The sequence below is a fragment of the Pipra filicauda genome, unplaced genomic scaffold, assembly GCF_003945595.2.
Source record: "Pipra filicauda isolate LSUMZ 115617 unplaced genomic scaffold, ASM394559v2 scaffold339_size799093_pilon, whole genome shotgun sequence".
NCBI classification, from domain to species: Eukaryota; Metazoa; Chordata; class Aves; order Passeriformes; family Pipridae; genus Pipra; species Pipra filicauda.
The window spans coordinates 206,741-234,613 of record NW_024104464.1 but is presented as its reverse complement, the minus strand read 5'-3'; the positions used below and the strand labels follow the sequence as shown (position 1 = coordinate 234,613).

At 52.2% G+C, this 27,873-nt stretch overlaps 1 protein-coding gene across 4 annotated transcripts in view; it reads left to right on the top strand.

The window, feature by feature from the left end:
* LOC113982492 (protein CEPU-1) overlaps positions 1 to 27,873 on the top strand; it is a 353,018-nt gene that overhangs the window by 320,905 nt on the left and 4,240 nt on the right. For all 4 annotated transcript variants that reach the window (XM_027710757.2, XM_027710760.2, XM_027710758.2 and 1 more), the window contains 4 exons: positions 5,499 to 5,624; positions 24,706 to 24,840; positions 25,480 to 25,600; positions 27,205 to 27,356. In XM_027710757.2, the coding sequence (XP_027566558.1) occupies positions 5,499 to 5,624; positions 24,706 to 24,840; positions 25,480 to 25,600; positions 27,205 to 27,356 (534 nt within the window). The remainder of the gene's footprint in view (positions 1 to 5,498; positions 5,625 to 24,705; positions 24,841 to 25,479; positions 25,601 to 27,204; positions 27,357 to 27,873) is intronic.

The following is a 27,873-nucleotide window of genomic DNA, read 5'->3' as shown; positions in this document are numbered from 1 at the left end:
CTGACTCCTTAGGGAGCTGCTCTTCCTCCAGGCTGGTAAACCTGGACCCATCCGAAAGTCAGGAAAAAGTCTTTGTGCTGGAGTCCTGCCTCTCCCATCACGCCAGGTTTACTCTGGTGTATCCCTCGTTGACTGCAGCAGCATTGCTGATTTATGCTGTCGTAAGTGGAATCAGATTGGGCTCCCTTTTGGCACTTAGCTGTAAAGTTTGTCTGCAGAAACCCTGCTGTTTATGAGGTGAATTATACCCGCGCTCACAAATGCTTTACTAATGAGTGATTGGGAACGTCTTGGTTCCCCCCTCCTCCTCTGAGTTATTGGGATGCTGTGCTGTATAACCTGCTGCAGAGACGGGCGGAAAAAATCTCGTGTCCTCCAAGCTTTGCTGCAACAGGAGCTGTTACCTGCCTGGGAAATCATTCAGACACATCTCGGTGCCGTGTGACACATCTCATTACGCCTCGCTTTAAAACGAGCAATTGTCATTAGTTATTTATTAATTGCTTATTAAGGTTGTTATGTATGTCCTCTTCGTTTCCAGCCGTCTTTCTTCACGGCTTTGCCTGCTGCCAGCTTTGTGAAGAGGGGGGATCGATCCCTGGGCAAAGCTGGGATGAACATGGGAAGGGGGGGATGGTGCCAACCCGGGGTCCAGGCAGCCCTGGGGGGAAGGATCAGCACACAAGGGGTTTGTGTACAAATCTATGTGACCAAGCAGGCTCTAAGGCTGTGTTTGCCCTTCCTCACACCCTGTGGGCATCCTCAAAAGGGCTCCTGAGCTGGGAGCATATGATGGAAGGATGATGTGATGAAAGGATGATAGGATGGAAGGTTGGTATGATGCAAGGACAAAGCCCTCTCTGCTTTTCTCTTAATTATAATTGTGTTAAAGCAGCACAAACTGATTTAAAAGCCCATTATAACACACCTGTAATTGAAGGCACAGGGCTCTCAATTTGCTCCCTAAAGGCAGAAAGCTTTGGAACACAAAGGAGGGAGAAGGCATAATGGAGGTGCCTGGCACTGCAGCAGCTGGAGCATTGTTCCTTCTCCAACCTGGGAGCTGCAAACCACTCTGGTTACAACCTGTAGGAGTCCTGGAGCCTGATTTTGGAGTCCCTGCCTTGTGCTTGATCCCATCTGACTTTTGCAGGCCCCTCGAATCTTGGAGTGGGGGCTTGGTTTGACTCACAGCATTGCTGCAAGGATACCCAGCACAGCCAGGACTCCCCCTCCCCAGATCCCACAGGCAGGACCCGTGGTAGCAAACTCTGTAAAACACAGGGAATTGTGTGTGTGACAGCAGTAAGAAGCTGTTATTAAAGCAGGAACAGCGTCAGGCTGATGCTCAGGAAGCTGCCAGTGCACATCACAGATTGCCTGCAGAACGCAAGTCTGACTCTGCCTCTTTTTCTTTCTTCCAGACACTTTTATAGTTGTTCTTTGTTGTTCCCTTTGATCTGGAGCAGATGCTGCTCGTGCTGGAAGATGGAGGTTTGCATGTTTTATGAAGGGGAAGCAGGCACTGCGAGGCTTCCCGGGAAAGCTGCTCGCTCCCAGGCTGTGCTGGGGGCTGTGAGTCCCCTTCTCTGGGATAGCACCTGCTCTGCCTCACTGCCACACCAGAAGGGGTTTGCAGGTCTGGGAAGGTCACAGGTGTATTTCTGCACTACTTCCTTGATTCCCAAAAGTGGGTAGAAAGGGGGTGGTTAAGGCAAAAATATGCAGTTACTCCTTGAAAGGCCCCCAGCTTGGTGAGGCTCATCTGAGGTCTCCTTCCCAGTCTCTGGTGGAGAGGTTGTTCCACATCCACACTTCCCTTGTACTCAGGGGACTCTTTGCCTGTTGCATGGCTGAAATTTGGGGTGTCAGGGACAGGGAAGCCCAGGCAAGCAGCAGGGTCATGCGTGCAGGAGGGTGGGTGGGGAGGTGATCACATGGAGATGGCAGGGCCTGAGCAACAAGGCAAAGCTGGGGATGTTTATGTAATTTGGGATAAGCTATAAAAGGCAGCTGGAGGAGTGATCAGGGCTCAGTCCTGCAGTGAGTGTCATGGGAGAGGCAGCAGAGGAGGTGGTGTGGGTGCAAGGGGAGCCCTGCAGCATTCCCGGGAGATGAAGATCCGTGCGCAGCGCTGCCGTGGGGTACGTGCTTGGGATAAGTGAGCTTTTGCACCTGTGCTGGCTCTGGAGCGGGTGTTTGGAGGTGAAAGCGTAGCAGGGATATTGTCTGTGCCAGTGGCAGGAGGGTGTCTGTGCGCCAGGGAATCTATCTGTGGAGGCAAGCACATATGCTTGGCTCCGTAAGGACATATATCACCTGACTGAACACCCTCGAACGTGTGACGCGCCAGATGGTTTGGTTAAATATTTAAGCAAGCTGCTTTCTGTCCTGGGGACTTCATGTGTGCGAGGAGTCAAGCTGGGGGCACGCCCTGATCACCTGTGGAGGGCTGAGAGCAGCCCAGAGACCTCCCCCAGCACCCTGGCAGGGTTGGGGAGGGAGGGGAGAAAGAAGTTGGATCGATAAACCACCATCCTGCCTCTGGGGAAATCTGTGCTGTGTCACTGGAGCAGCTTGGCCAACACTGCCATGTTTAATCACTCCTGAGCAAGGGAGATGCTGAACACAAAAGCACTGCCCGCAAGGAGAGGGTTCCCGCCTGGGAAGCCTGCATTTACTTAGCTTTATTTATTTATTCATTCCCAAAGGGGCACAGCTCCATCTGCATCCTGCTTTCGGCACAGGAAATGTCTCCTCTGCCCCAGTGCTGCAGAAATGCCAGCTGATGGTGAAAGCCCTTTAATGCAGAGGGAATGGAAGAAGTGATGACTGTTAAATAATATTAAATATATTCTTGGATCACTTTATTAAGGTTTCCCTCCCCGGTGTGGTAAAGGCTTTACAACACACCTGTTCAGCCTCCAGAAAGGCATTTGGAGTAGTTTGTGTGGTTAAATATTCAAACATTTAATTAGCATACAATACCCACCGTGTTAAATCCTACCACTGCATAGTTCATTCCAGGGTTAGTTAACAGCTCCGATGATGTTGTTGCTCTGGTTTGCTTCCCAGCCATTCCTGCCTCCTCTCATTCCAGATGGGACACAGGGAATTGCATCTCCCTGAGAGTGTCCTGAACTTGCTGGACTCTGGTGGGCTTTTTCCTTGGTGCTTGAGCTGCTTTTCATAGAATCATGTGATGGTTTGGGTTGGAAGGGACCTTAAAGACCATCTCATTCCACCCCCTGCCATGGGCAGGGACACCTTCCACTAGCCCAGGTTGCTCCAAGCCCAGTCCAACCTGGCCTTGGACCTTTCCAGTGATGGGGCAGCCACAGCTTCTCTGGGCAACCTGTGCCAGGGCCTCCCCACCCTCATTGTAAAAAACTTCTTGTATCTGTTCTAAATCAACCCTCCTCAGGTAAAACCATTCCCCCTTGTCCTGTCAATGAAACCCAAGTTTAATTTGTTTTGATTATGTTTTATAATCTGGTCACTTGAGTTCTTTTCTCTCTCCTGGGTGGGAGCAAACCTGCCTGTGCAGTTCCAGAGTAGCAGCTCAAAGTCTGACTTAATTTTTTTTTTTAAAAAGTCTCTGCAAAACAAGCTGAATTGGGTTGAGGTGGATTCAGCAGTTAAAAACATCAGAAGGGTTCCTCTGTGATGCAGCAAACAGCACATTAAAGGTTATGGATACTGCTCTAGTTTGTCAGGACTTAGAGCTGGAAGCTATTGGTGCTTCCCAGGCAATGGTGGGTGATCCACTTGTCTGTGCTTGTCTCTTCCCACCTCTCCAAAATGGCAGTGGTAATACCACCATGGCCTATTTTTGTTGTCCAGCCCATAAGCTCCATGTTTTTAAAGCACACGTGGATTTCCTGGCTGGCAGTCCCAGCAGGAATACAGCAGGGTAATCAGAGCACTGCTGTAATTAATTGCTTCTCCTCAGTGGAATACCTGGCCATGGGCAGAGCATCTCCCAGCTCTGGGTGGCCCCAGGAGAGCTGTGCTGTCCCCTTAATGACACCGATGCATATTAATGTTTCTTTTGGTGTCATCTTCATGCCCTCCACTGTCCTGCCCCAGAGCCCCCACTGTTTGGGAGCATCTGATCCATAGTTGTTCTCCAGTGCATGATTAGCAGATTAGCCATTGTGCCCAGAGCAGCAAAAAAAATGAACTCCCAGAAGCCCTTCAAAACAGAGAATAATTCATTACCCACCTTGATTTCCACTTAAAATGTACTTTAACTACACTTCAAACTACAAACCCTAAATCACCATCATGTTCACAAAAAATCCATCATTTTTTATTTTATTGCACGGCACTGGCATGACATAATCCCTTCCAGAGCGTCTTGGAGTGCTTTACGGATCAATAAATTACTTACCTGCACAGCAGAGGCATTGCGTGCAAGGCCATTGCAGTCATTCCGGCTCGGAGCAGCCCGGGAAGGTGTGGGAGGTGGGGAGAGGCAGGGAAGGGATGCTCAGGAGCGAGGGGTCCAAGCCAGGAATAGGGGTGTTGCGGTGGTCTGGGCTGCAGCTGGGGGCGGGGTGATGGATGGGGCTCGCCCAGGAAGGCTGGAAGGAGCAGGATGCTTTGCGAGTGATTTGTGCCTCTCCTGCAAAGCGCCGCGGCAGGGGCCAGTCCACTGCTGGGCTCCCGAGAAAGCTTGGAAATAAACCCAGGAAGGTGATGGTCTTTATTATGTTCTGCAGGTGCAGGCTGATAAGAGCAGCTGATCGTTTTTCCTTGTACAGCCCCACCGTGGTGCTCCTGGAAACCTCAGCCCTCCCTGGCAGCCGCACCGTGTCCTCTGCTCACACAGCAGCAGGAGCCCAGTGCTCCCTGCTTGCTCCTCATCCCTTTCCAGCCCCCTCCTCATCTCCCCCTGTCCTCTCCTTAGTCCTGGACCCCTCAGATCTGACCCTCTCCTGAGTGTTCATGGTGGCAGTGCCAGTGCAGTGGCATGGCTTCCATCCCCATGGAATTTCCCTTCCTTTGCACGCTGGTAGAACTTACAGGCTCCTTGGCGGACTCATTGTCTCCATGCCCAGCTCCTCTTGGTGCTTCTCTGGTTACAAGGGCCTGGCAGAGATCCTGCACAGCTGCAGGAGTTTGAAGGGGTGGATGGTGTTTTCTCAGGATGCAGCTCTGCTGGGAAGGGTTTGTCATGGCTGAGAGGACACAAGGAGTGCTGGAAGTGGGATAGGAAGAAGCACTGTCTCACACACTGTGGAGGTGCTGAGGAGGAGCTTCTCGAGCCTCCCTAAAATGGCTGAATCCCCTCTGGCTACAATTTTTTCCCACTTCAGCCCTGTCTTCTCTGCCCCCTCTTTTCCCTGTGAGCTCCTGCCAAGTCAGATGAGACTGATGGGCTACTGCATAGCTTGTCAAGGTGGAGGGAAATTCAGTCTCCTTCACCCACAGCTTGAGATTTGAGTTGGAGCAGAACCGGTTTCAATTTCCTTCTCCTCTTTGTGTCATTGCAGTGTCTCCAAAAATCACCGATATCTCTCCTGACATCTCCATCAATGAGGGCGGCAACGTCAGCCTCACCTGCATAGCCACGGGCAGGCCAGATCCAACAATCACCTGGAGACATATCTCACCCAAAGGTAAGAACCAAACACTCCCAGAGATATTTTGGGAGGGGCACAGCAGCATTTGTGAGCAGCCAGAGAGGCGTCTGAAGCTGGTGAAGGTGAAGTTGCAAAGTGAAGGTGAAGTGAACGGAAAAGATGTGACTGAATGCAGGAGTTGTTGACTTTGGTAGAGGAACATCCATCTTAGTGGTCTGGAAGGACAGTTTATGGTTTTGGTCGGGGGGAGGACTGGCTGTAGGTGCCAGGTTGGGTTTGTCGTGCTCAGAGATTCAGAGAATCGGGGAATACCCTGAGTTGGAAGGGACCCACGAGGATCATGGAGTTCCTGCACGGGGCACCCCCACTGCACATTGAACGTGCTTGTCTGGCCCTGTTTTGAGAAGTTTTCAGGCAATTCTTACACGTTGCTTCAAAGGAAGATTGTAAATAGTGCAAATGAGCAGGAAAACACATGAAGCATTAATTGGTGGCCTTGTTAATTGGTAAGCAAAGCCTCAGCAGAACTGTGTGGGTGTGACTGCTGGGAAGCAAATTCCCATGCGTTCGGGAGCGTATAATTTCAAACCCTTTCCCCAGCTGCTTTTTGGCCTCTGCTTTGCATTTTGCTGCCCTGTTATCCCCCTGTGGCCGCGAGGATCTCGTGGGTGAGCTGGGGGTGGGATCCGGGGGGCTCTGGGTGGGATGAGCTGTGCGGCCGAGCGTCGCTGCCTGGCTCTGCTCCTCTGATCCTGTCTAAGCGCTTCAGTTCCACCTCAGAGTCGTGTTTCCCCTGAGGTTTTACCAGTGTGGGCTGTTGTTGCAGATAACTGCCTCGAGTTCTCCTCGGGGACGCCCGTCCGGGCTGTCCGGCGCAGGCGGCGGCGCAGGGGCGGCAGTGACGGATGGTGCCGTGGCCGCTCCTCCTGTTGCTGCCTGGCGATGGCTGCGGTGTCTCACTGCAGCTCCATTGATTTTTTTACTGTTTGTCTGCGCTGGAGGGAACGGCTGGGCCTGATCCATCACTCCCCAAAGCCCAGGCACAGAGCGAGCTGAGTTGGTGGCATCTCAGCCCCTTCCCCTGACAGGAGTCTCTGTAAAAACTGTTCCCCCAGTGCACGTGTTGCCTCATCCACTGTAGGTGATCTTGCTTCCAGCAAGATGGCTTCAGTTGAGGTCTCTGCATGGCTAACTGATGAAATTCAGGGTGCAGATCCGTGTGCTCCTCCCCATCCCTGAGTGTCTCTATGGAATCAAAGTTGTCACCACCAGGCAGCATTTATGTTTGAGGCAGTCCATGTGCTCCTACCTCAAAGTCTTTTCTTCCTCCTCTTCCCCTTGTCTACCCTGACAACATGTTTTTGTTTTGCTCAGCCTCCTCACCGCCTGTTTTTCACATGCATCTTGTTTTCCCCACAGCTCCACTCACCTTCCCACATCCCCTCCAGCTCCCCCAGGACCCTCTTCTCCCACTCCCGTGCCCCTTGCTGCCTTCTCCCACACACCATCCATCCTGTCCTAACCAGGCTCCCGGCTCCTGATGCCTCTGTCTTTCACGAGGGCTATTTTCTGTGTTTGCTGCCATCCAGCAGGTTTTTTTCCCCCAGGGAATCTTTACCTGCGCTTGAACCAGATGTTTCCATTTTACTTAGGACTTAGCTGCTATGGAAACTGAGGATGCACCAGGAGAGGAAGAGTGAGCTAATCAGAAATTACCTGTGGCGCTGTGTAATTTGCAGCAGCAGCTCTTTCCTGATTTTGGCCATGATTAGGCATTCTGCTTTCAAAACTCAAAGGGAACAAATGATCACAGAGATTTACTTGAACCTGGTCTCCTGCTGATGGGAGGTGCTGAGCCCAGAGGTGACCCAGGACAACTTCCATGGCTGTCCATCTCCATGGGCAGCTCCTCTGTCTATGGATCTGCCAAGCCACCAAGGGGAACCTCTACTTCCCCGTTTTGCATTCACCACACGCAGCAAAGACAAGGATGGGAATCATGAGGACTGAAATGAGAGCCAGGGAAGATGCATAGAGGTGCTATAGCAGGTGCCAGGATGGTATCCCTTTTCCTAGTAGGATATACTCTAATTTGGAGAACTGGGAGCAAGTGAAACCTAAAGCTTGCTGCTGGCCCCTCTCTCAGTTGTTGGTCCACTACTCGTCCCACGGGAAGTCTCGAGTGAGATGCCTCCTGTTCCTTCTCGCCGTCTTCCTCCGTCTCGCTTGGAGTGGTGGAGGAAAGGGATGAGGGAGAATTGGTTCAGGGAGTGCTGGTGCATAATTTAAGGGTTTACACAGCGGATGGTAAGCAGCTCTCACCGACACCGCTGGGGACAGGCTGTGCCAGCGCTGGCTGTGCCAGGCACGGGCACCCCGGGAGCTGAAGGACTGATCCCATGCTGATGCTGCTGCTCCGTGCAAAGGCACTTCATGGGGTTTATTATTTCCTTGGCAGCTGTGAGCCCACTGCACAGCTCTTGGGGGGAAATGGAGTAAATCAAAGTGTTTGCTCACCAGGGCAGCACATGATCAGGTCCTTCAGAGGATTTACACCCAGAGCAGCACAGCTCCCTGAGGACTGATCCCACTGGAGACCCTTTTCCAGTGACTCCAGGCTGCCCTAACCGCTTGGCTGTTCCCTCTCTGCTCTGATGAATATGTGTTTAGTGGCTTGGGCTGGTGAACTCTGCTGAATGTTCCTGTCTGCAGTCGTTGCCATGTTCTGGGAGGCTGGTTTTTGAGGCTCTGTTTGGTTTGGGGGCTGGGGGAGTTCCTGCAGCTGGGCTGAGGAGAGCATTTTCATGGGATAACTCAAGAGCTGAGTGAACCTGAGCAAGAGAGTTTTCTGCCAGTGAATCACAAGGGTGCTGGTCCCATCAGTGCCTCCATCACTGATCAGAGCCTTGCATGGTGCCTGGCCCTACCTGTGCCCATCTCCTGCCAAGAGCAAAAGCAGGATGCTGGCTCTGGAGAAGGATTTTTTGAACCCATGACCAGTCCAACCAATGTGTACAGTCTATCTTCTGTCCCTCTGCCTCACCCCCTCTGTCCTATTTTATTTCTTCTCCCACTAATGCTGTACTAACCCACAGCAACTCCCATTAATGCAGCTGAACAGGCTAAGGCGGAAAAAGAAGAGGATTTGGTGGAGTCTCAGCTTCTTCTGCCTCTCCAGAGGAGGCCTAACTGCTTTGAGGCTCTGTCCTGGGCTTGGCTGCTCCAACTGGCAGCACAAGTGTCAGCTGAGCTGCCAGGCACTGAGGCTTCAAAACACAGCTCACCAAAACCATATGGGGATGCCAAGCTCTGGCATGGGATGGGGCTGTTCCATCCTTTCTTGGCACCCCTGTCAGGCCAAGACTACTGAGATGGCAATCAAGGGAGGCACCTTCAGCAGGGTGGAGAGAAGGGAAAAAGGCAAAGAAGGATGTGGATAACCATGGTCTGGATGTAACACCCAGCAGGAAGGCAGCAGCATCTTTCCAGAGGAGGTGGAATTTGTGGAGAGGACTTGGATTCAGGGGTCTGAAAGGCAGCATTGTGTCTGCCCATGAGCATTCATTTTGCACCCTTAGGTGCTGAGCATCTCTGTTTCCAAGGCTTTGGATGTATCACAGCCCCGCAGTGCCAATGCCATCTGTAAACTGCAGTGAGGTCTTCTAGTTACTAGCCTGGTTTTGGTCACTCAGGTGTTTCCATAGTTACTGGGCTTTTTATTTATTTTTTTGGGGTAACTCTGATGTTGTCATGGCGATTGTCATGTTGTCAGGCCAGTTTTCCTTTCTCGGTGGATGAAGGCTGGGATTTCTTGGCATCCCGGGCTGCCGGGCTCGGGGTGATGCCAGAGCCCTGGCAGAGCAAGTGGCACCATGTTGAGCTGTCCAGGGGATATTTATCTGTGCTGCAGACACGAGACTCGTCATGCCTCCCATTTAGCTCAGGAAACGTGCCAAGGAATTGAAGTGAGGGATCTTCCAGGAGGGATGAAGGCTCAGCAGCCTCTGTCCCAGGAGGAGCAGGCATGGCTCAGCAGTAATGAGGGGGAGGCAAAGTGTGGTTATCCTGCCATGCCAGGGCCAGGGGCACAAAGAAAGGGTGTAAAACTAGGTGTGGGCACGTGGATCCCTCCACTGGCTCATCCGCCTGGCCACACGCAGACACCCTGAGCCAGAGGCTGCATCCAAGTCGTCATCCTTAACAACCCTTGATGGACTTTTCTGCCACGGTTTTGTCTAATTGCTTTTTGATTATTGCTGTAGTATGATGGATTCTGGTGTGAGGCTTAAGACAGCGGCTGCCAGGGTAGGAAAACATTATGGTTTGGCTTGATGGTGTATTTACTTGTGAGAGGTTTGATCGAGAGGTCTCTGTAGCGGGAATCCCTCATTAATCTCAGGATTAGGCTGGGTGCTGAAAGCTGGATCCTGTGCGGAGTCTGAGCAGTCATTTGTGGGGCAGGTGACACCTTGTTGCTTCAAGGCAGAGACAGGGGAGATCCTCAGAGGACCCCTACGTTGCCACATCCCAGATATCCCCTGAAAAGTCCATTTAACCTCCGTGGCTTCCCTGGAAGAGGTACAATGGCAGTCCCTTGTCTCACGGAACCAATGGGAGGATAAATACGTTCCAGACGTGAGGCACTTGGACACAGCAGTGATCACAGCTCGTATATGCACTTAAGATAGATGAGACACAGTGGCCTGATGTGGCAGAGGTCTCATGAGATCATCTGTCTATACATCAGCAGCAAACCAGCAAAGGGACTCTGGGAGAAGTCTGGTATATTTGGATATATTGATTCTCTCTGGCTCTTGGCGCGGCTTAAAACAAGAGGACAAACAACTGCAAAAAATATCCAGCTGGAAGACTTGCTTGTCCCTGGGAAGGGGACACATTGTCCCATCTCAGAGGTTTGTCCATTAAGCACTTTGCTTGCAGTCTTCATCTTTCCAGGATCCTCCCAGGAGGGAAGGCATATGGGATATTTGTAGGCTGGACATCAGATCTGGCTCCAGAGAGAAGGGGGAACCACTTGGGTGGGAAAATCTCCATCTGCTTCTGTGCTGCCTTGTCCCTCACTGTGATCAGCTCTGTGTCCCATGAGATCACTCCCTTTAACCCTGCCTCAAGTCACCTAATTAACTGAAGACCAGAGAGCCATGTTCTCTGCTGGTCCTTTTATCGGGGAAATACCTCTAGGAGGGAGCAGATGGTTTCTGTAAGGCTGCTCCTGTGTTCATCACAGGTCTCGTGTCTCTGCACTGCCTCTTGTCTCCTTTGGAGACATTGTTGTGTGAGCCAACAATGCAAGTGGTGTGTCAAAGAAGGGATGTGAGTCCTGCTGCATCTGTATGATGGAGCACTGAGCCTGCCCTGCTCCGTGGGCTCTGCATTGGGTTGGGATGGGTTTGGTTGGGATGGCCACCATGCTGTCCCACCTCCCCTTTTTGCACGTGTCCCTCCTGTCTTTTGATGGCCAGTTGACTCAGTAGGGATTCCACTGACTCACTCAGTGGCCAAGAACCTTGTCCTCCTTCCAAGAGGCAGTTGCAGGCCTGGCCTCCAGCTCTATTAACTGAAGCATTCCAACCGGCTCCAATCCTGTCGGCAGCTCAACCGTCCCCTTGTTTACTGTTGAAATAATTACTGCTTTGCCATAATATTAGCTCTGAGCCGTGACTCCATTACCATTATCGCCGGAATATTACCCATTTATTATCTCCCAGCAACCCTGGAAGATGAACACTAGGCTTCAGAGACCAATTGTTTTACAACAGACAGGATCTTGGTGTGCATTGTTTAATGAGGTAAACTACATTATAGCCGGCATTAATTTGGCTGCGGTGCACTCCACTAAATCACTGTTAACCTGTAAATCTGCCACCGGTTTTGATACTCCTTTAATCAGTGTGTGCTGGACAGATCGGCTGGGCAAAGGGTCAACAGTGGTCCAGCTCTGTTTGTGTCATGTCGGGTATTGAAACAGGTGAAATAAATAGGTTGAAGGGGTCATGGGGAAGCAGGACTTTGGGATGGGCACTAGTTTTGTGTGGTTGTGGTGAAGGAGGCAACTGGAGTTGCCAGGGGTCATTTGAGAAAGTTGTGGGCATGTGCTATGACCAGCAACAAGATCCTGACAGGAGGAGGGTGAATATTTAGCCTGTTGAGTGCCAGCAGCTTCCCCATCTGCTCCCATGGGAGTGGGATCTGGCCGAGCAGGAGCCAGAATCTGGTGGCATCACGTCATGGGCTCCAGGTTTTGCTTTCCCAAGGAGTGACTAAAACTCAGTGTGCCATGTGGGTAGCTCCTTTTAGCATTTCCCTTCCTGATGCTTTTTCAAAGCAATGGGAGATCATGTACTTTTACGTGTATAAAAGTAATATTTTTGATTCCCCGCATGGTGGAAATGAACTCTCGGAGCTGATCTGTTCACATATTTGGCATAACCACCTTTAAAATATGCATCTTGGTATGAAAATAACAAGACCCCTTCCAGCTACAAATGAGGCAATGTCTTCCCCTTAAGAAAAGAGGGGAAAAAAACACCTTGGCTTCAGTATATTCCCTGAATGCAGCTTTGCAATGTCACACTTTCCCTCCTTGCCGGAGGCAGAGCGGGATTTCACTCCTCATGGCACCGTGCAGAAGCAGCCAGTTGCTGCCCTATTGAGGGGGGAAAAGCAGGGAGCGCTGCCTGCACGTCCAAATTTTGTGTTTTGTCTTATCCCATTGATCACTGACTACCTTTGCAACAAAGGTGAGACCCTCTGAGGTGTTGCAAATGCCCTGATCCGTGCTCTGCATCCCTTCTCCATCCCCAGCATCACCCCACGGGAAGATGAGAATGTGTTACTATTTCTTTGGCGTAGTGGGACAAGGCAGACAAAACCCAACATGCCACCAGTGTCAGCTAGTTGGATTTGCTGCCTCTTCTTTAGTGCTGAACACAACTCCCTCCTTCCCTGATAAATGCGTGGCTTTGTGTCACTCCCTGCCTGGGACTCTCCTTTCATTCAGCTGGCCTGGGCAAGAGCAAGGGACGGGAGCGTCTGAGATTCCAGAGATCTCCACACAAATTAAAACCTTTTATCAGCCCCTCATAGCTGTGCAAACTAATTATATTTGGGCCAAACTTTGCCAGCGACTCCCCTGAGGTATTATTATAAAAATCTGAGCTGTGGAAATGCGTCCCCATTCTGTCAACACCAGGTCGCTTCAGCTATAGAAAACTCTGCTCCGGCTCCTTTTAGCTCCCGTGATGTGCTTTGCATAAGCTGCTGCCGTTGTTTTTGGGGAGGAGAGAGCCCAGCTAGGCTCTGACATGTGGCCCAGGTCTGCTGAGCCAAGGGCAGGGCTGGGGTGGGGGGAATAGCACTCAAAGATTTCACAGAATCACAGACTCATCAAGGTTGGAAGGGACCTTTAAGATCATCCAGTCGAGCTGCCCACCCAGCACCACCTCTGTAGTGTGAACAGGGACCTAAAAAACTCCTGGGATGCCTGGGATGGTGAAAAGGGTCCCCAAAAACTCCAGGGACCCCCAAATACGGGGTGAAAAAGTTCCCCAAAACCACCTGGGATTCCCAAATTGTGGCTGAAGAGGGTCCATAATCCCCTGGGATCCTTTATTTGCACAAGCCCTACTTGCCTGGCTCATTCTCCCACTGCTCTCCTGTGGCTATCGGCGTGGCCTTGGGGCTGTGAGTGCACACATGGGGTGGCTACTTCCATCCCTGGAGAGATGGGACATGATGATGAGGAGTGGGAGGGATATTAGAGAGGTGGGGATACCCAAACCCCAACAGGCAGGTGTTGGGAAGGAGCAGCACAAGGAGAAAGCGCATGAGCCTGCACGTGGATGGTTTTCCTAGTGCTGGCACCTTGCTGGGGGGCTTCTGGTGGTGTTGGAGCTGGTTTCCATGCAAATTTTTTCTTTCTTTTTCCTGGCATTACCATTTGCTCCATTCCCTGCCTTGTAATCTTGCTGCTGAGCTTGCGTGGGGCAGGGCACTGAGGCCAAAGACATCCCTTTGTTCTCCCACCTGCACTGTCCGTAGATGGAGGCAGCACAAGGAAATGCTTGGAGCCAAACTTCCCAGTGGGAAGGAGGTTTTTGCCCCCTGCCACCATTCCTGCACTGTCCTTGTGCTCCTCCTCAGACGCAGATTGCCAGCTAATGGGGCGGAGCCAGTGCGAGCACTCTCCATTAATGGAGCAGAATATCAACAGAATAAAGCCTTCATTTCCTGGGCTATGGCTTCATTATTAATATACTTTACAGTTCACAGGTTGTTCATTTGCTTCCATGTTTTCTCAGCTGGTGTAATCTGCGGCGCGGAGTGAGAAGAGTCATAAAATTTCCATTTCCAGTTGAATGTGCGTCCAATTCGCCGTGAAATGTTTCTCTCTGTCGTGAATATTAAGTGCCCGAGGAGTTGGTAGCCATGGGATTAGGCAGGGCAGGTTGCCAGCCCCTCTCTGCGTCCCAGGGGTGCGGGAGAGAAGTGGGCGTAGAGAAGGAAAGGTGACAAGGCGATGTGTGGGGTCTGAGGGAAGGACTGTGTGGTGGAGGGAGGAAGAGGGAAAAGGGGAGAAAAGTGAGGATGGAGAGAAAGGGAGGAAATCAGGAGAGTGGCACAAACTGGCTTCAGGGTGGATGTAGTGGGCAAAGGATGCTCTAACAGAGCAGACTTGTGCTCCACCTCCTTGCTCCCCGTCCCATGACCTTGATACTCATCAGAAAAGATGTTGCACCAGTGTTTTCTCCGGTTTGTAGATCAGTTGTTGATATCTGTGCTCGGTCACTGCCGTGGGCTTTGGGGTTGTGCCCTTCCCCTGGCCTGAACATGGTTAGAGAGTTTCCTTGTCTCTGGTGAAGCTGAGAAATGCTGCTGTGCTTGTAAGGGCAAGGAGCTGAAATGTGCTGGTGAACTGGAGCTGCTCAGCTGCCCTGCACCAGGCTGAAGAACAGCAGTGAGCAGCCACAGAGTTGCAGGCACTGTTGAAGTCAGACAAAAAGGGCTTTTCACGTGAATTTGAGGGGAAAAAATCGTGTTCTGCTCTTGTTACACACCCAGCATGAAATTTGTTGTGTGTTTAGTGCATTCTTTTATGGCTTGTAGCAAAGCAAAGGCAGGAGTTGGGGCGGGTGGTTGTGCCCTGTGGCTGGGCAGGTGGTGGGACCAGCGGTGGTGCCACAGCTGCAGTGCCACTGGCAGTGGGCACATCTGGCAGCACAGCTGGCACGTTGCTGCAGCTGGAGGTGGTGGGGGATGTGTGCCCTGGTTACCCCCCCTGTCCTTGCAATAGTGGTGCAGGATGTGGTGTGACTGTCGGGGGAATGGGACAAAAAGCCAAACTGTGGTGGTGTGCCCAGGCCATGGGGATGATTCGGGCACTGCCCAAAGCTGATGGCACCGTTTCCTTCCGACTCTTCGCTGAAATGACTTCAGCCACAGCATTCCTCACTGCAGGGGAAAAAAATGCCTCTTCCTTTCCCATCTTCTCTCGGTCGAGTCAAGATAATAATAGTCTTTTTCTGATCCCCTGAACTTTCCCATCTGCTTGGTAAAACAATGGCAATTCTTTTTCCTCCTGGCCTCTCTCTCTGTCTTCCTCTCTTTTATTTTTATTCTCCTACAGTATAATTTAAAGCCAGAGCAATGCCATAGCCCATGGGTTTTTCCCCTTCCTGTGACATGCTGCTGCTATTTAAAATGGCTTTTCCCTTGCAAAGCAATGCCTCTCGCTGCCCTCCCAGCTCCTGTAACAGGGCCAATACCTTCACAGAGGCCTGAGGGAGGGGGTGGTGGGCTCTAGTGAGGGGGCTCAGCCCTGTTTCCAGTACCCCTGTTCTTCTAATCACCCAGCATCGCCCATCCTTGCAATTCCTGGTGTGACATCCCACTCCCCATCCCCCCTCCCCAGGCTCAGGGCATCCTCACCAGCCCCCCACAGCCCCAAACCCATCCATCCCATCACCCCTGCATTTCTCTGGCTTCTCTCAATAAGCCACAATATTGCGAGTGATCCTGCAGAAATGGAGACATCAGTGCCATAAAACACGAGGGACAGAGCAAGGCCACTGGGCTGGAAAATAGCGTGTCTGGAAAAATAAAGATGGGATAAAGATGATGGAGAGGCGACAGCGAGTCTCACCCTGCCATGATTCAGATGGCTCCGGGGGGTGAAGTGAGGTCAGGGGGTCCCAGGGGAAAAGAAGGGGTGGAAAATATCCCACATGTGCAGAAACTCATGGCAGTGACGGCACCTGGACTTTCTGTGAGCTGTCTGCAGGGATATGCGTGGAGAGGGGAAAGTTTTCCAGATCCCTGTGACTTCTTGCCAGCGCTGGGGATGGATTTAGCCGGCACTTGATGCTTATTTTTTTACTCTAATGCCATTATGCCACTTGCTTCCCATCTGAGGGATATTTCCCTAATGCGGCTGAAATGCAGCTTAGCTGAGGTTACAGCCATTTAACGCTCTGGATTGCAATTGCTTCTTAAGAGCTTGTCCTACGGAGAAAGCCTGGGGGTTTAAATTTCCAGCCAGAGGGACCCTCCAGTCCAGAGCCAGCAGCTCTTTTTCACACAAATCCGGAGGAAAGCGGGGTGCCTCGGCTTTGGCAGGGGATGGGAATGCCTTCTGCAGAGCAATGCTGGTTGCACAGAGGGGCCTGTGGTTGGGAAGGGATGTGGTGGATCCCCCGTGGAATTTTTTCGGGTTCTTTGCAAGCCACCTGCAGATATCAGGCAGGAGCCACCTCGTTTCTCGGTGCCTCTGTCCTCGCCAAGCCTTGTGCAGCACAGCTTCTCCTGGAGCCAGCGAGAAAGCTGCCAGAAATGGGCTGAGCTCCAGGGAAGCCAAGTTGCGACAGGATTTAATCGAGGAGCGGCGCTCCCACAAACAGGATGCGTGTGTTTGTCTGAGCGATTTTCTCCGGCAGCATCTGTCACTCTCCAACATCTTGGTGTCATTGCAGCAAATTATTTAACCCCTGCCCACTGTACCCCATCTGTCAGGCAGCCCCTCCACACGGATGGGGCCTTACCTTCCCGCCTTTCCAAAGGAGCTCACCGGCAAAGGCCGAGCGCCAAACAACAGGACAAATTAAATCAAAAGCACAGCTTCGGCACCCAGGGGGAAAATGCACATCAGCTTTGACTTATTGCACGGCGCACGCTTACAAGAGAGAAGCAGCGGCTTTTGTCACTGCAAGGGGCCATGAAAAATGAATTAGGGCCGCTGCTGGGAGAGGGCACGCAGGAGAATCTTTCATTCCAGCAACGCTGTCCTCTCTCACCTTGGAAGCGGCTACGGGGGGAAAAAAAAATCGCAGGGAGGAAGGAAAGAAAGGAGAGAGGACTTTGTGTTGGGCATCTCACTGGGAGGGAGCATGGGAGGAAGAGTGTCGGTGCTCAAGCAGGAGCACGGAGCTGCTGGGAGATGTTGTCTCCTCAGGAACTCTCTGGAGGGGGCTTGGCTCTGTGGGAGCCTCAGTATTTGGATTTCATGTACCTTTTGGAGACATTCTGGCAAGGAGGCAGAAAAGCTGTGTGGGAAGTGGTTCCCTGCTGGTCACAGCCTCTGCTGAGCATCAGTTCCCCCCTGTGCTACCACAGGCACCACCCCCTCACCCTCCAGGGGCTGAGGAGAAAGGTGTCCAGGTTGTGCTTGTGATAACACATGGGTATCATTGAGAACAGCAGCCCTCTAATGAGCTCTACACCCATCCTTGCTGCAGATCTGACACCACTTAAGTGCTTTGTGAACTGCATCTGTTTTTAATTTGCTCGAACAGGGTGGCATGTGCCCTCTGGACCTTTTCCTGGGGTTTGGTGTCCTTGCCAGCTCCCCAGGAGGAGGCAGGAGCTGGGAGAGGCTGAGGACGGTCGCTGCAGACAGTTTGCTGAGCCTTGAGCTGCCTCTGAGCTCTCCCTCGCGCCGAAATAAAAGGGCTCATTCTTTATTCGACTCATTTACTCCTGAGTTAGAGCCTCGTTCAAGGGTGGTTGGTCCCCGAGTTGTTTTGTTTTGTTTCTTTAAATATTAATTTCCATAATCCATTTATTTCCCAAGGAACTACTTCTCGCAAACAAAAGGTTTAATGCTCCTCTTTTATTCCCGGTAACAAATAAGTTGTCTGAGACGTGCAAACATCCCGGCAGCAGCAGAGCCGTGCGCGTGCAGCAGCCGTCTGATGGCACAGAACCGCGCTTAAGGATGCACAGGGACGGGGGAAAGCATCCCTGAGGGATCACAGGTACCACAGCAGCATCTCCCTGGAGATGCTTGCCCGGAGAGGGAGGACAGCGAGCCTGGCTGACACCGGGGAGCCCCCACAGCTTGGGATTCCAATCCTTTGCGTGGAGGCGTCTCCAACATGCCTTTTTTGAGATGGAAGATTTGAGAGCCGAAGGCCGGGAAGCACAATAGAAGATAGACTGCTTGTACCTCATTGTCTGGAGAATAGATGGGCTGCGGGCTCCCGGAGAATAGGAGCTGCCACTCAGGTGGCTTTAATAGAACAGGCGGCAGATAGATTTCAATAAAAGAAATGAGTATAAATATTGTTAGCGGAGAATAGAGGGAGAGTGAAAAAGATCTTGTTTAACGAGTCACAGTGGGAAACTTTCAAGGACTTTTAAGCTAAAAACTCTTCACAATGGTGCTATAATGGACGGCTCAGCTGACTTGGCTGCGCTGTGTAGCGTCGGTGAGGGGACCGGGCTGGGCAGGTGTCCCTGGGATACCGCAGGGAAAGGCAAGGCAGAGAATCACAGAGTGGTTTGGGTTGGAAGTGTCCTTAAGGATCATCTGGTTTCAACCCTTACCACGGGCAGGGACACCTTCCACTGGCCCAGGTTGCTCCAAGCCCCGTCCAACCTGGCCTTGGACACTTCCAGGGATGGGGCAGCCACAGCTTCTCTGGGCAACCTGGGACAGGGCCTCCCCACCCTCACAAGGAAAAATTTCTTCCCAACATCCCATCTAACCCTGACCTCTGGCAGTGTCTTTGCCTTTCTTGGAGTTGATGCCAATATAGGCTCTGGGCTGTGACCACAGGCTGAGTGACCAGGTGATGTGGTGGCATCTGAAAGATGTCTGCAAGTCGCATATCCCAGTGATTTAGTCCCTGATTGCTGCATGTGCCCACTTAATAGTTACTTATTAGAGTTGTTGTATGAGATATGAGCCCCAGCTGTGGTCTCAGGAATGCACTGAGCAAGTGTAAAAACAAATGCAGGTGCTGTCTCTGTTCTAGCTCTGAGTTGAGCAGGAAGTTAAAGAAAATGTCTTTCCTGGCAGGAAAGAGCCGAGGTTTGGCTGCAGAGCCACTGGCTTTGTGATGGCTCCTGGTTGGAAGTTGTGTTTGCAGGGTGCCTGTTGAAATCCCCATGTCCTGACCCCATGGTCACAGGCAGCCAGAAATGGGACCTTCAGGAATAGTCACCTCTGCTCATGCCAGCACAATATTGGGTCTGGGAGGGTCCTCCATCCTATCTCGAGGCAAAACATGAGGCACCATCATCTCACCTATGCTCAAAGTAGTTTGAAGGAGAAGAAAAACCAAAGCATTGCATGGCCACTTGCAAGGAGAGGCTCCCATAGTCCTGGGGAGGAGGGGACACTGAGACCAGTGCAGGAGAAGGACTTTATGGTGAGGACTTTGTGGCCACCCCTCTCCCTCACAGACTGTGCTACCGCACACAAGGGCACGGAGAGAAACTGGCTGTGAGAGTTGCCCCAAACCCAATTTAATGAGGAAAACTCCCTCTTAGTGACACTGGGCACAACTGGTGATGGTCTCCACCCCTGGGGTGTGAGGATGAGGAGGGACCCCAGGCTGCAGCAGTGGAGGGAGCTGCTGCCAAGCTCCCTCATCCCTGAGCGCCGCGCGGTGCCAGGCAGCACCATCCCCTGGGGCCTCGAGCAACATCAGGCCACGGAAACATGCTAATTAACATGGAAAAGCATGTCGGAGCAGAGATTTCTCTCCTTGTCATCGGGAAACTTCAAAAACAGAGAGGCTTGGCCCCGTGTAAGCACAACACAGACTCTGATGTGCTGTGTGCCCGTTTCTGGGGTTACGGTCCCTCTTCTGAAGGCTTGTGAACACGGAGAAGGGGAGGTTCAGAGCCCGCATCTCATGTAGGTGTGCTTCCTGAGGGGATTGCTCCTCTAAGAGGGGGCACAGATGGAAATGGGCTGGAGCCTGTGGCACAGGGATGCAACATTCACGAGAGGAGGAGAGCAGCTCGCCTGGGTCGATAGGGTAATCTTAAAAAAAATCATTTTTTTAATGATTGCACTGGATGGCTTCCAGCAGGTTAATTACCCCCAATCTCTGTCCACTGGAGCGTGGCAGCATTAAGCCAGCACAGGGGAGTCAGAAAGAGGGGGTGCATGGGAGGGGAAGCTGCCCTAGCTGGGGTCATTCACCTGATCAAACAAAAATGGGAGAGGGAATTTTAGAAATGCCTGAACTTTGTTCCGTGTGTGCTAATTGAGCTATCAGGAGCGGGTAATGGTGGTTAATAAGAGGTGAAGCAGATGCACCCACCTGTTTAGCTGGAGGCAGCCACAGCTCTTGTTCACCCACCCGCCCGGGGCTGTGTCATGTGTGCTTTGAGAGGGATTTGGGGTGATTTGGGGTGATTTGGGGGTGATTCCTCCCCCCACCTCCTTCCCCATCTGCTCTGATGCTACTAAACCGCTCACCGCCACATGAAGCAGGGGTGAAGCAGGTCTCTGGTGCCAACAACTCGCTCGTATTACCTTTGTGTGTTTTATTTATTTACTATAAACTGTTATAGGATGGCCATCAGCACCACGTCGGGGTGATGTGTGAAATATATGGCTCTCGGGTTCAGTGCGTCACTCGGAGCCGGGAGTCTGCGCGATGTTAATTTTTATTGCCAGAAGTAGCCATAAATTGATAGCTGAGAATTGCTGTAGGGACTGTAATTAACTAGTTACTATTTCACCTCCAAAAGGAGCAATGTTTCACGCTCTTACTTTTACTTATCTGGAATCAGCTGCTGTCAACATCCGCTGAAGCCCGTATAAAGATTTATAGACCTTGGAGGTAAATATTGACTAATGGGCAGCTTGGCTTAATGTTCACCTTGAAGGACAATAAATTGTGCTATTGACTGAAGCGAGATGTCAATATCTGCATTGTTGTAAACATTTTAATAAAATTATCTCCATAAAATATTCTCTTTCTTCGGCTGGTCCTGGCTAGTGGGATCGGTGCCTGGAAAAATGCAGCAGCGGGGTGTAGCAGGCAGGGAGCTTTGGGATTGGTGGTGGGACTTTGAGAATCCAGAGACCAAATCTGTTGTGGACCACTGTTGAAGTGTTTTTGGGCTTTAGAAGTGGAAATGTTGCAGCTCTGGATGTCTGGGCTGGCTCAACTTGATCCGAGGTGCGTGATCACTTGATCCTGGGATACTGACCCAGGAAAGAAGTTCAGGGAAGGTTTTTGAATGGCTCCACAGGCAGCCTTCAGCCAGGGAAAGCTGTGAGTGGTGTCCCAGAGACCTGAACATGGCTGCAACAGTGAGCCAGGGGACAGTGGCATGTAATTAATTTGGGAACATGTGTTTGCTTTCTGGTGAGTTATTATCTTGTCAGAGGCTCAATGGAAGCGAATGGGCAGGAGGAGTCAGAAGGGAGATGAGTCAGGGTGGGAAAACGAGGAGAAGCAAGGGAAGGAGAAAGGCATGGAGGGAGGAATATGGATGTATAAGATGTCTGCCCACACCTCATCTCATCCAAGCTTTGTGGGACCCCAAGCACAGCTTGGCCACGTGCTGGGTCTGCCCTGGTGCTCTGTGCCAGTCCAGGATCTCACCTCCATCACTCCTCCACTGCCATGACGGCCAAGCTTCCCCTCCCCTGAGGTTTTTTATGGGGATTTGAGGAGCAAGTCCTAAATAGTCTATGCTAGTCTGTGCAAAGGCTCCTGCTCGCTGAGCACAAGGATTCAGGCTCTGTTTTTCCATCTCCCTGGCTCGCACTGGGTTAGTTCATCATCCTCAGCTGATGAACAAGGATTATGCTTGTGCCTCGTCCATGGCTGTTCCATTTCTGGCCTGTATTATATTATTAGTATTAATAATAATAATGATGGGTGCTGGCTGTGCTGGTTTTTTAGCTACTGAAGAGATGAGAGAGCTCTCCATTAATTCCTGCAATATTTCAGCTCCTAATTGTGCTCAAGCAGAGACAGCCTTGAAGTTCCCACCATCAGTTCAGGCAGAGCAGGACTGGTACCTCTGGGAGAGCTCCTGGAGCTGCAGGGCTCTGGTCCAGGCCTGCCCTGAGTATCCCCAAGCTCCAGGTGCTTCCAGGGTGCAATCCCACAGAGAAACAGGTTTATGGATCCGATTTTCCTGCAAAGCCCTTCGTGCAGGAGAGCACAGGGGGGACACAGATGGTGTCCTGGCCACCTGGTGTCACCTGCTTCACTGGTGGGCAGGAATTCTTTGTGTCACCTCAGTCTTTGGGATGCTGTAGCTGGCACTAAGGAAGCAGGATCTGACCATAGCCTCTGGATGGCATTCCTAATGCTGTTGTCATCTGAGTGTGTGTTATACCAGGTCGTGCACAGGGCAAAAGCAGGTGTCAGCTCCACCTCAGAGTATCCTGTTTTGGTCCAGGGCAGGTTCTGTGTGCCAGTTTTGATGGGCTGCAGCTGAAATCCCACAGATTCCAGACCCTGAGCCCTTGAACTTTGTGCTCTGCCTCTCCATCGGTCGATTACCTTGCAAGCATCTCAGACTTCAGCAGGACACAGGCACAGAGGAAACCTTCATCCCCCAATTTCCTGCGCTTTTGCAGGTGTAAAGCTGACCCTCACAGCTACTTTAATGAAGTCTTTTGCTGGGGAACGAAATGCACTGGAACTGCTTTGCTCCCAGATCAAACCAGGGACGCACATTACGGCTCGACTGTGGCAAGGGCTAATCCTTGCCGTGTGCGAGCCAGCTCTGGAACTCGGGAAGGGCCTTTGGTTAGTTGGGAAGCAGTGTTATCTGAGCCTTTGCACAGCCCAGAGTCAGATTTGTGCACGGAGCATCTGAAGGCCACCGGCTGTGTCGTTCCTTTATCAGCAGGCAGCGCTGTGCTACAGAGAAGCTGATTCTAGGTCAGCCACAAAAGGGATTTTTTTCTTTTCCCCCTCTCTCCTGTTTTTTTTGCGGTGCCTCAGGGCCGCTGGATGTAACGCTGTAATTTGTGTGTCTCCAAAGGATATTGATTTTGGGGTAACGCCTTCATATCTCGCCTTTCAGTTGCTCTAAGTACTGCTGAGCTCAGCGGTTTGGACCACGAGCCACTCGGGTAGGAATTTCGGCACGGGGCTGAGGGCGTGGGTGGATGTCAGCAGTTCATCAATGAGAATACTCACTTCACCCCTTTTCCAAAGCTCACGGGGCTGCCTTCCCAGTTAGGTCAGCCTGGGGTGGTGGGATGCACACCCTTACGTGCACAGGGTCCTTGGTTTGGCCTCTGAGTGTGCAAGGGAGCAGTGGATGTGCAGAATCCCGGGAATGCTCTGTGGAGGCAGCAGCTGTGAGGTCTGGTGCAGGGAGAGAGAGCCAAGGTGGTATTTCATCATGGCTGAGCATATTTGCACTAGTTTGAGTTGGCAATAGTGGCACCTGGGATTGCAGCAGCAGGATCCCAGCAGGTACCTGGGGTGCTCCCTGTGTTGAGCTGTGCCAGGGTGTTACAGGAATGCCATCGGTGCTGGCTCAGGTCCCTACGTGCTTTCCGTGGTGAGCGGTGCAGTCTGACCAGGCTGTTCCTGTGCTGCGGGAAGAGATGCCCTGGAAGCATCAGCCGGTGGGATGCAGGCAGTGTGTGCCCTTCCAGGAGCCTCCCACGTGTGTCCTTTGCCTGCATTTGTTAGGAGCAAGATGCACACGGTTGACCAGTCAAGCGCAGCGAGTCGTGGCCCATCAGGTCACTCCAGTAGCCGGGTGGGCAGCAAGGGCTGGGCGAGCTCACGGCATCCCCCGGGGACCAGGGACCTGTGCTTGGCCTCTCTGCCATTGGCACTCACTCCCAGAAACAGCTGTCCAGAGCTAATTTATTTCCTAATGCTGCAGCAATGTTAATTTATAAATTACACTGGTAATTCGAGCTATTATTAATTTCAGATGGTGTAGGGCAAGCCTAATTAAAATATGACACCAATTGCCACACATATGTACCAAGGACTACCGTTTAAAATTTATAGGAATATTAAGTGTGACACTGGGCTCAGAGATGCTCCGTGCAGCCATTAGAGCATCCCAGCTGTGAGAGATCCGGTGGGGAGGTGTAAACAAAAGGAAGGGAGAAGTTGTTCCCGTTAGGGATTGCAAAAAGTTGCTTTTGCTGTTTGTTTGGGGGACCGGGGGATCTTGTGCCCCAACACCAGTGTCTGGACAGCTGAGTGCTGTGGGTTTCCAGGAGAGTGTCAAAACAAAGAGGGCTCCTGTAAGGAATGGGGGCTGAATGATGCCACACTGAAGGAAATGCCACTGATTGCACCTTTCTGGCTTGGAGGGAAAGCAGAATCTGCACTGCAAGCTGGATGGGGAAGAGGGGGACAAGTGCAGCTCTGACAGAAATGAGCCCAGAGTAGCGCAGGGATGAAGCATTGCAGGTGAAGGGAGATGTTGGCACAAAAACTAATGGGAGTAAACTTGCTGTGAAAATTAGAGAGGGGTGTCTGTGTAAAGCTGGGTGAGCCCAGTGGTGCCTCCCCCTCAGGAGGGATGTGCAAATGCCAAGGAGAGGTGATTTTGCATTGTTCTAGCAGGGTGCAGGTTTGGCAAGGACCACTTTGCCCACTCTGCCTACATTATGGACATTATCTCCAGCAAGTGATACTCCTGGCAGTGCCAGGTCCACCACAGAACTCCAGTGCTTGCAGACACCATTCTGGCGAGGATTTTCCTGGGATGGAGGGGCACAGGCACGTGGGCACACCAGGCTGGGACTCGCAGGATTGATGTCCTAGTGCAGAGTGACACAGCCACAGATGGTGACCAGCCGATGGACACGGGTTTGCTGTGCCTCCCCACCACTCACCCCTCTGTCTGTGCCCTGCAGCCGTGGGCTTCATCAGCGAGGACGAGTACCTGGAGATCACGGGCATCACGCGGGAGCAGTCGGGCGAGTACGAGTGCAGCGCCTCCAACGACGTCTCAGCGCCCGTCGTCCAGCGAGTCAAAGTCACCGTCAACTGTGAGTATCTGGGGGCCAGCAGGGGACAGGAGTGGGGCTGGAGTGTGTCACTGTGCTGCCCCCCAAGGGAATGGCACTTGGAAGCGAGGCACACGCAGGCTTCGGGTCCCAGGGCGAGACAGGCGGCAGCAGTTTTTCTGAGCAGGTGGTGTTTTGCCCTATTTTCCCCTTCTTTTCAAGCTCCATTTTTTTTCCACCACCTCCTCCTCGGCTGTCTCCATCAACCTGGGTTTTCCGCCCATGGAGAGATGCTGTGCTGATAACCTCCGGGGAGAGAAGTGAGCAGTAAATAGAAATTTTTTTCCTTTAGAAAAAAAAAATGAGAGAGAGGCAGAAAGCAGCATATTTCATGCTCAGACAGAGGCGAAGACCCTCCTAAACCCCTCTCTGGTCACCGTATTAGTGCACATGTGGTGCCCGAGAGCTGGGGAGCTTCAGTTTTTGGAGAAGACCCCCTCATAAGCCCAAAAAACTCCTGGACAGCAACCCCAGAGTGGCAGGAGCTGAGCACGGGCTCAGAGATGATTTGGGCTCCTTCCCACGTGCGGGGAAAGAAAGGAGAACTCGAGGAGCAAGGCGGGGGGATAGGATGCCCCAAAGCTCCGGGGTGTTGACCCCAGGTTTCCCATCTTCCCGCAGACCCCCCGTACATCTCGGACGCGAAGAGCAGCGGGGTGCCAGTGGGGCAGAAGGGCATCCTGCTGTGTGAAGCCTCCGCTGTCCCCTCCGCCGACTTCCAGTGGTACAAAGATGACAAGCGGTGAGAGTTTGGGGGACAAACCTGGGGAATGGGGGGGGGGCGGGGGCACACCAACCCTGTGAGAGCTGCACCCAGTGCCAGCAGCTTCCACTCATAGCCCTTGGCACAAGCCTGGTTTGGGTACCAAGCCAGGTCCCCCCCAGGAGCAGCAGGTTGTGCTTATCCGGGGCAAATCCAGGCATTCCAGCAGGCAGCTGACATCCACAGCCAGTATCTATTAAAAGCATTCCAGGGCTTTATATTTAACACTGTGAAAAGTAGCTGAGGGACATCTAGGGAGGGGGAATTTTCCAGGAGCCTCTTTCAGCCTCCGTCAGGGCAGGATCGCTGCTGCCCCTGCCTCCATTTGAAGGTGTCGTGGTAAATCCCAGCTTGGGTGAAGCATAACAGGGAAGAGGGATATTGGCAGCACAAATCCAAGCACTTAAGAGTGGATGAAACCTCTGTCATCTCTTTAAACACTTTGGCCAGAAGGCAGCTCTCGGAAAGGCAAAAGAAATATGGTGTTGGTCGAGAGACAGGTTTGCTAGGCCCCAGAGACAGCCTGCTCTGCTTTAGGGTGAAAACCACCCATTTAGATCAACAAGCAGATCCTGTGCTCTGCCAAAGCAACAGCACAGGGATGCAGCTGGGGAATGAGGAGTGAAGCAGCACAGCCCAGGGTAGGGTCTCACTCTGGAGAAAATGCCTCCCTCTGACCCCAGACAGAATGTTTTTAACCAATTTTTGTGTTACTTCTCCCTGGGGAGCCCAGAGGGGATGTGGGGTGGCCAAACACAGGATGAGCCACATCCTTACTGATAAGGAGGGGTGTTTTAGCCAAAAAAGATGCTCCAGAAGCTGGAGGGGAGTCTGGGGCCACCTGCCTTCCCAGGCTGGGGAGGAAAGGAGCCAAAGGAGGAAAGGAGTGTACAAAGAGGAGGATGTTTGTGTGGCAGATGAAAGGCTCTGCTCAGAAGTAGGTCAGATCACGAGGGCCCACAGAGCAGCAGCAGCAGCGGGCTCAGCCCCTGGATCAGTGTCCAGCAGGGACCACAATGGGGATCTGGCACCTCCCATGAGGAATTAGCAAGTAAAAGAGCCACAGGAACAGAGCAGGATGGGGACACCAGCTCAGGGCAGTCCAAGCACTGGGTTAATGCTGCAGCATTTGGGCTGGCTGAGAAGCCTCCCCGCAGTGGTGGGTGCCCATCAGGGATACGCAGGGAAGAGGAAGAGGAAGGTGCAAGAAGGCATCCTGCAGAGCAGGGAGGGCTGAGGACACCAGAGGGAAGCCAGGCTCTTCTGTAGGGTGGCAATGAGCCTTTCCCAGGTTTTCTCCCTTGGCATGTGACTGTCTCTCCCTCCACACAGCATTTCCAAGCCCCAGCGCCATCCAGAGTCCTCTGGTGCCTCTGGTCAGTGTGGGGATAGTGTGGGCTGGCAGCTGGAGACCCAGCAGAGCAGAATCCATCTCCCATATTCCTCCCAATACCTTCCCTTCTCCCTCTTCCCCCACGCTCAATGTCCCCTCTCCCAGGCACAACCAGGGCCATGGAAAATCGCAGGCACCTTTCCTCCTGACACCATTCCAGTGACCTTCTCCCATTCTGGTTTTCTCCCAGGCTGGCTGAAGGACAGAAAGGGCTGAAAGTGGAGAACAAAGCCTTCTTCTCCAGACTGACTTTCTTCAACGTCTCTGAGCAGGACTATGGGAACTACACCTGTGTAGCCTCCAACCAGTTAGGGAACACCAATGCCAGCATGATCCTCTATGGTGAGTGGGGCTGAGGGAGCCACACAGGGAGGGGGAATGACTTAACAGTGAGATCACTGATGGGAGAGAGGTGGAAAGGCTCTCCCTTGTCTTTTGGGGGAGATGTGCATTTGCTGCTGATCCTTCTTAGCCTAGTGCATGGGCTGGAGGTCATGGTGAGCTCAGGGAAATTGGGGAGCTTCCAAACCTGCCTCCTGATTCATGTACCATGTCAGTCACTGTTCACAGGTGTCTGGGATCCACCATCAATGCAAAGTTAGGATTTGGTTGTAGGTTTACATTTTATTGCTCTGATAAGTCCTTGGGAAAGCCTCTGTGTGAAGGCATCCTCTGGTGCTGATAAGTGGGAGGAGATGGTTTTCAGGGTCACTGCTGTCCCATTCCCACCCAAAAATGATTAGGCCCCTGTCTCTGTCACCTTTCAGGCTGTGTTTTCCCTCCTGCCAAGGAGATATATTATTGATGGTGCCAGAGGGAGATGGGAAGGTGCAGAGGGCAGGGAGGGGGGGACTAGGTT